This window comes from Parasteatoda tepidariorum, chromosome 8 (assembly GCF_982258835.1).
Source record: "Parasteatoda tepidariorum strain Cologne lab strain chromosome 8, Ptep-v5.0, whole genome shotgun sequence".
Classification (NCBI taxonomy): Eukaryota; Metazoa; Arthropoda; class Arachnida; order Araneae; family Theridiidae; genus Parasteatoda; species Parasteatoda tepidariorum.
Window position 1 is genome coordinate 31,883,216 of NC_141762.1, and position 6,306 is coordinate 31,889,521.

General features: G+C 32.0%; 1 protein-coding gene across 1 annotated transcript; it reads left to right on the forward strand.

Moving 5' to 3' along the window:
* Window positions 1–4,580: 4,580 nt before the first annotated feature.
* LOC147806045 (uncharacterized) lies at window positions 4,581–6,092 on the forward strand. Its single transcript, XM_087149508.1, has one exon. It carries the CDS (start codon window positions 4,654–4,656, stop codon window positions 5,866–5,868), a length of 1,215 nt encoding a protein of 404 aa, XP_087005634.1. The 5' UTR covers window positions 4,581–4,653; the 3' UTR covers window positions 5,869–6,092.
* The last annotated feature ends 214 nt before the right edge of the window (window positions 6,093–6,306 follow it).

The following is a 6,306-nucleotide window of genomic DNA, read 5'->3' on the forward strand; positions in this document are numbered from 1 at the left end:
AATGATAATACATTAAAGTAGCAAGACTTGGAATAAGTTTTAATCTGAGACAGTGTATCCTTGTTACCATAATTCACAAATAATGACCGTTAAAAAAATAGTAGTTAGTCACAAAATGTAAAAAAAAAGAAAATCTGCATTTTCATTTATTCAAGTGACAAGTTTAAAACAATGTTAAGAGTTGAACAAAACGAGTTAAGTCAAAGACATGTATTATTAGAAAATAAATTGTAAACAATTCTTAAAAGTCAAGAGAAAGAAAAAGAAACCTTAAAGAAGTTAAGAGAAAGAAGAAGTTACAAACAAAACAAATATTTTCTCACAAATGTTACATTAATTTTTCTGATATTGTTTCTAAATTAAATTCCTTGTAAATAAAGTTTACGTTAAATCCGAGACAACAGCTTTCATTTCTAAATAAATTCGGCAAGCGGAGAAGGTAGTGCTTATATTAAAAAAAGAAGTTAAAAATAACTTTTTTTTATTTCAAACACATTTTATTTTTATATATTTTACATTTTATTTTTATAAGTTTATTGGAAACACTTTATTATATTTTCAGTACAACCTGGTTTATACTTAAATTGTTGTAGTCGTAGTAGAACTGCACAATGAATATATTGGCGACAGTCTGGGAAACAACCCTGAGAATGATCCGTTGCTTTTGTAGTTCATTTACGTCGCACTAGAGATGCGCAATGGGCTATTCGCGACAGTTTGTGAAACATCCCTGAGGATGAACTGAAGACATACCATCGCAATTTCGATCCTCTGCAGAAGGGGTACCTGCACGCGAAGTCGAGGACTTTACTGTAGAACAGTTTAACGAGGACCAATACCGCACACTCTCGGTTCCTACGTAGACTGATCCAAGTGGTCACCCACCCACAACCAGTGATGCTTGACTTCGGTGATCTACTGGGAACTGTGTCTTGACGATCTGTCACTGCGGGACATACTTAAATTGAATATTTATATATATGCGTAAATTTAGCAATCAGTAGCTTTTTTATGTTTTGCTTAAAAAAAGCGGTTTTTATAAATTGTTGGTAGTAGTTAAGTGACTATTAATTATTTCTTTTCCCTATATATTTCTTATTTATAAGGAGGGGAAAAGGTACAATAATGATAGCTTCATATGTTTAATTAAAGTGTTTACTGCATCAAACATGAAGGTACTAAACTTAGATATATCAAAATACGATATCTGTTATATCTATCTTTTATATCGGTAGTGGGATCTATTAATTTATTCATATATATATATATATATGGGTTTCTTTGCAAATATAAAAAAACCACTGAATTATTTTTAATTTGAAAAATGGATAGCACCAGGTTAACAGAAACAGAAGGTATATATATCCAGTGTTATTGCGAGAATCGAACCTACTACATCCACACTTCAGAGCAGGTAGCAGAACAGCAATATCGCAAGGCGAGGAAGGTATCTGGAATTTATTACTAGTAAAACAACGATACATTATTAAGGCCCTGGTTGCTGTGAAGAATTGTCCTCCCACCAAAGGCTCTAAGGTATAGAGGTTGCAAGTTCAATAGCTTTGTGCTATGGTTATAATTTTTTTGCTATCTGCTTCTCAGTTCGACAAGAGACAACCCATTCATTAAGAGCACAAGCTTGCATATGTATCTAAACTAAATTTATTTATTACTACACACCTTAGGGTTACCGTTTGATTCGAACCATCTACCTCTATTTTTAATGCATTTGATGGACATAACCAATCTAATTATTTATTTCTTTATTCATTGTTTCTCATATGCTAGCTTGTGTGCTCATGACAAAGTACGATTTATTTAAGGCCCTTGATAAGTTGGAAAACAGATATTAGAGATTACAGAAGGACATTACAAAGACGTAACGTGGAGGTAACGGGATCGACTTTCACCGTATTCCTGGAAGTATCTTTACGATGTCTTTCTCTATCTTATGCTATCTGTTCTTGGACTTGACCCAGGATAATAAGCGGCATTTTGTAATAAAACAATAAACAGAAAATGCATCTGAAACAATAAATAAATAGATTCATCCAGGATTGTGGTTGAATTTAAACTCTCCACCTCCCCTCTTCCATTTTAAAATGTTGGGACCGCCTGATCCGTCACATTTAAGTTACTTTAGCTATGAGTATTTACAAGTACGTATTTTTTTATAGTTTTAAAGCTTTTAGATGTTATATGATATCTTACATAGAAATGAAAACAACTAAAAGATTAAAAACAAAATTATTAAGCGTTTATTTAACAAAATAGAGATTATCAAACAGAACACTTACGCGTAATTTCAAATAATGTTAAAATTGCAAACTATTTTGGCAAAATTACCAAATTTTAACTCATTTACTATCAAACAGCATGATACTAAAATCATATTTTGCGGTTAATTTTACCAAAGGAAGTTGCGAAAGGGTAAAAATTACCTACTTTCTGATGTTCCCTCGGGGCCAGAAAATAGGATTAATTTTATCGCGGTCGCTTAGGTAATTTTTACTGTACTTTTTTCTAAATGTACCTTGACAACTAAAACAATTTTTCTCGATATACTGCCATTTAAATAAAAATATTTGAGAAACATCCCACGTTTAATGGAAGTTAAGTAAATATTACTGAAATTTAAGTAAATTGGATGAAAAATTACTATGCATTTAATGATCATTAGATGCTTATCAGCAAAGTCTTACATCAATCATTCTACACTCGCCCATTTATCCAGATTTTCTAAAAACATCTCAAAGTTTATATCATGTTGAAAAACGTTAAAATAAACTCGTAAAATTAGATACTTTTACTTGCATACGCACAATTAAATTTACTTACAACTGCATGTTGTAAGATACTTCTAAATTGCATTTATTAAATCAAATTTTTTCAGGTATAAATTCGATTTATTACCTCATCAAGTACCCGAAACTGTCCAAAAAATAAATCTTATTTTTGACAGATATCCGAAACTGATGGAGTACATAACTATGGAACTTTTGCCACGTACTCGGAATGACTTTGAATAAGATTGTTTTTGACGAGTACAGGGTACAAACTTTTAGTACTTGGTATGTCTCTAGCTGGAGCATCCAATGAAGAAGAAAGCAAAATAAAAAAAAACTCTAAGAAGGGCTTGGCCCACAAATGCCTGTCGAATCAATATAAAAGAAGTGGTAGCACATTTTTCGAAATGTTATTGTAATTCTTTGACATGGATGGAAATATACAAAACAAAATGAATTAAACTTTAATTTTGTGTTAAGAAAAGTATTATTTTAAAAATAACGAAATTATAAACATATTTAAAAGGGTAAATCACAGAAGCTTTTCATAAATTCATAATTTGAAGTTTATATTTTAAATTTTATATTCCAAAATTATTTTAAAATAAATATCCAAAGGCATTTTTACAATATTTATTTTGTTCTTTGCCATTTCATGAATATATATTATTTTGTCAGAGTAAAATATTATCGGTTTCTTTCAAAAATATCCAAAATAAAAACTTCAAACAAAATCAATTTTCTTCTATCAATACTATCTTGTTTTCTTTTTAAGGGGACATGGGACCTTAAAATGATCAAATTTTTGAAAAAATTTTTTTCGGCTAAAAATGTTTCATAAATCAGTCTTTATCATTTGCCGTTAAAATTTTTTCGATCCGTCAAATATTTTCGATTTTATGGCGATTTTAAAAAAAGTGGGCGTGGCCTCCAGAGTTTGTTTACATTACGTGACAGCTGTCAAATTCCGTTTTGCAACAGATGTCAAAAATATTTTTACGTTTTTATTTAATTTTATAATTATTGATGATTATAATAATTAATAATATAATGAAACAAATCTGGCAACACATAATATTAACTTTAACTGTGGTATTGTTTACATTCTTGCATTTGTTTATGTTTTTTTTTGGCGTCGTTTGTTATCATTTTGAACACGTCTAAAATTACTTATTTTGATTGTTATTTATTGATTTTTTGTTACTTATTACGTTTATTTTTTGTTTCGTTACGTTTATTATTACTTTTTTACATTTATTTTTTGCTAAAAATGCATAAAATTAACTCCAGATGGCATGCTCCAAAATCACATCCATCTAAAAAACGCCGACTAGCTGAAGCTAGAAATAAAGCTAGATGGAATAAAAACATTGAAAATGTTTCTTCTGCTGAACCTGTTCCAGATGATCTCAATACATCTAGAAGTGAAAAGAAATTACAGCTTTTCTCAGATGAATATTGTAATGTTACTGATATGCCAGTGTCATCAAGCACAATTATTGCTGATGAGGTTTGGCCTTCTCTTTTGAAAGAGCTAAAATGCTCTAGTTGTGAACAGCACTGCCTTGATGTTAAAAAATCAACTGAATATGGTCTTTCAGCTAAATTGCAAATCTATTGCCAAGCTTGCAATAATGCTTTTAGCAGTACTTTTTCAAGTACAAGAATGCCTGACAGTAAAAAGTTTGTCGTCAACAAAGATGTGGTTGCAGCCTTTCTGAATGTAGGCAAAGGCCATTTTGCTTTGGAAAAATTCTCTGCGACAATGGGACTGAAACCAATGGATAGAAAAACATTTGATAAATATGTTCTTCACCTAGCAGAAGAGAATAAAGCATTCAAAAATGAAGTTCTCCAAAAGTGCAGAATGAAAGTGAGAGACGAATACAGAAAATATAACAGTTCCTGTGAAGATGACGAAGGGATTTTGAATATTGGAGTGTCATATGACGGAACGTGGATGAAACGTGGCCATTGTTCTTTGTATGGGATTGGCTGTGTCATTGACATTTTCACTGGCATTGTCTTGGACTTCACTATAGTGTCGAAGTATTGCCACTTATGTGAAGTTACGGCAAAAGAACTTGACGCTTCCTCGCCTGAATTTCACATATGGCACGAGGGTCATAGAAGTTCCGGCATGTGTGAAAAGAACTATGACGGATCTTCAAATGCAATGGAAATGTTCGCTGCCAGCATTTTGTGGCAGCGTTCCATTGAACAGTGCCAAATGCGGTATACTGTACTTCTTTCAGATGGAGACTCTAAAACATTTGTTCATTTACAAAATTTAAAAGTTTATAAAGATGTGGCTTTACAGAAAGAGGAGTGTGTCAATCACGTTGCGAAGAGGCTTGGCACAGCCCTTCGTAACAAGGTAAAGGAATTCAAAGTGAAAGGGGATTGTATCGGTGGCAAAAAGAAGGGACATTTGACGAACAACATAATAACTAGGCTCCAAAATTACTACAGAAGTGCAATTGTCAAAAATGCTCCAGATCTCACCGCAATGAAGACAGCAATATTTGCATCTCTTTATCACTGTTCTTCAACAGATGCCCACCCTAAGCATTTCAAGTGTCCTATAGGAGGTGATTCTTGGTGCTTTTTCAATCGTGCCAAGGCACTTGGTAGAAAAGTACCAAGTCACACGACTATGAAAGTTACGATAAGTGATGCTATTGTCGCAAAAGTGCTTCCTATTTACCAGAGACTTGCTTGTGATGAACTTTTGAAGCGATGCACATCTGCAAAGACTCAAAATGCAAACGAAAGTCTGCATAGTGCAATTTGGAGTATGTGCTCCAAAAATGTTTTCGTTTCGAAGAGGCGGTTGGAGATGGCAGCTACAACAGCAGTGAGCAACTTTAATATGGGTAGTGTTGTGACAACTGCTCTGAAAAATGACAAGGGCTCAAATAATGTAGCTCGCCGCATTGATGAGCGACGTATAAGGCAGAGTAAAAGGCGACAGACAGCTACCTATAAAAAGGCAGCAAAAGAAAAGAAATTTTCTGATAAGAAAGCAGACAAAAAAATAAAAGCAATTGAGGGCAACACATATGGTGCTGGTGCATTTTGAACTGTATATTTTGCATTTTGGACTGTTTTGGCTGGTGTATTTTGAACTGTATTTTATTATTTGGTTTATACTGCTTGATATTTGTCTGCACTTTCTCTTCATACATAATTGATAAATGTTTATATGTATAAAATAAACAAAATATATTGTACTCAATATAAGTTTTGATTATGGTTATGGAAATTTTGGTTGATGAGACGATTCGCATGCTTTATGTATATTTCATCGCAAAACTATATTTTGGCAAAATAAATTATGATTTTTTAGTTTTGATTCAAAAGTGATTTTTATTTACTACAAGATCACTTAGTTGTTACTTTTTTATAGGAGATTATAAATTTGATTCAAGTGTCACAAAAATATCAGCATATTTATGAAAAAAAATGTGAAAAGTAAATGAAAAAAAACTGATAAAATATATTATAAATATTAATTTCA

Excerpts from the sequence above, each read along its gene's own strand:
- LOC147806045 (XM_087149508.1), top strand. The coding sequence starts at position 4,654 with ATGAAAGTGAGAGACGAATACAGAAAATATAACAGTTCCTGTGAAGAT.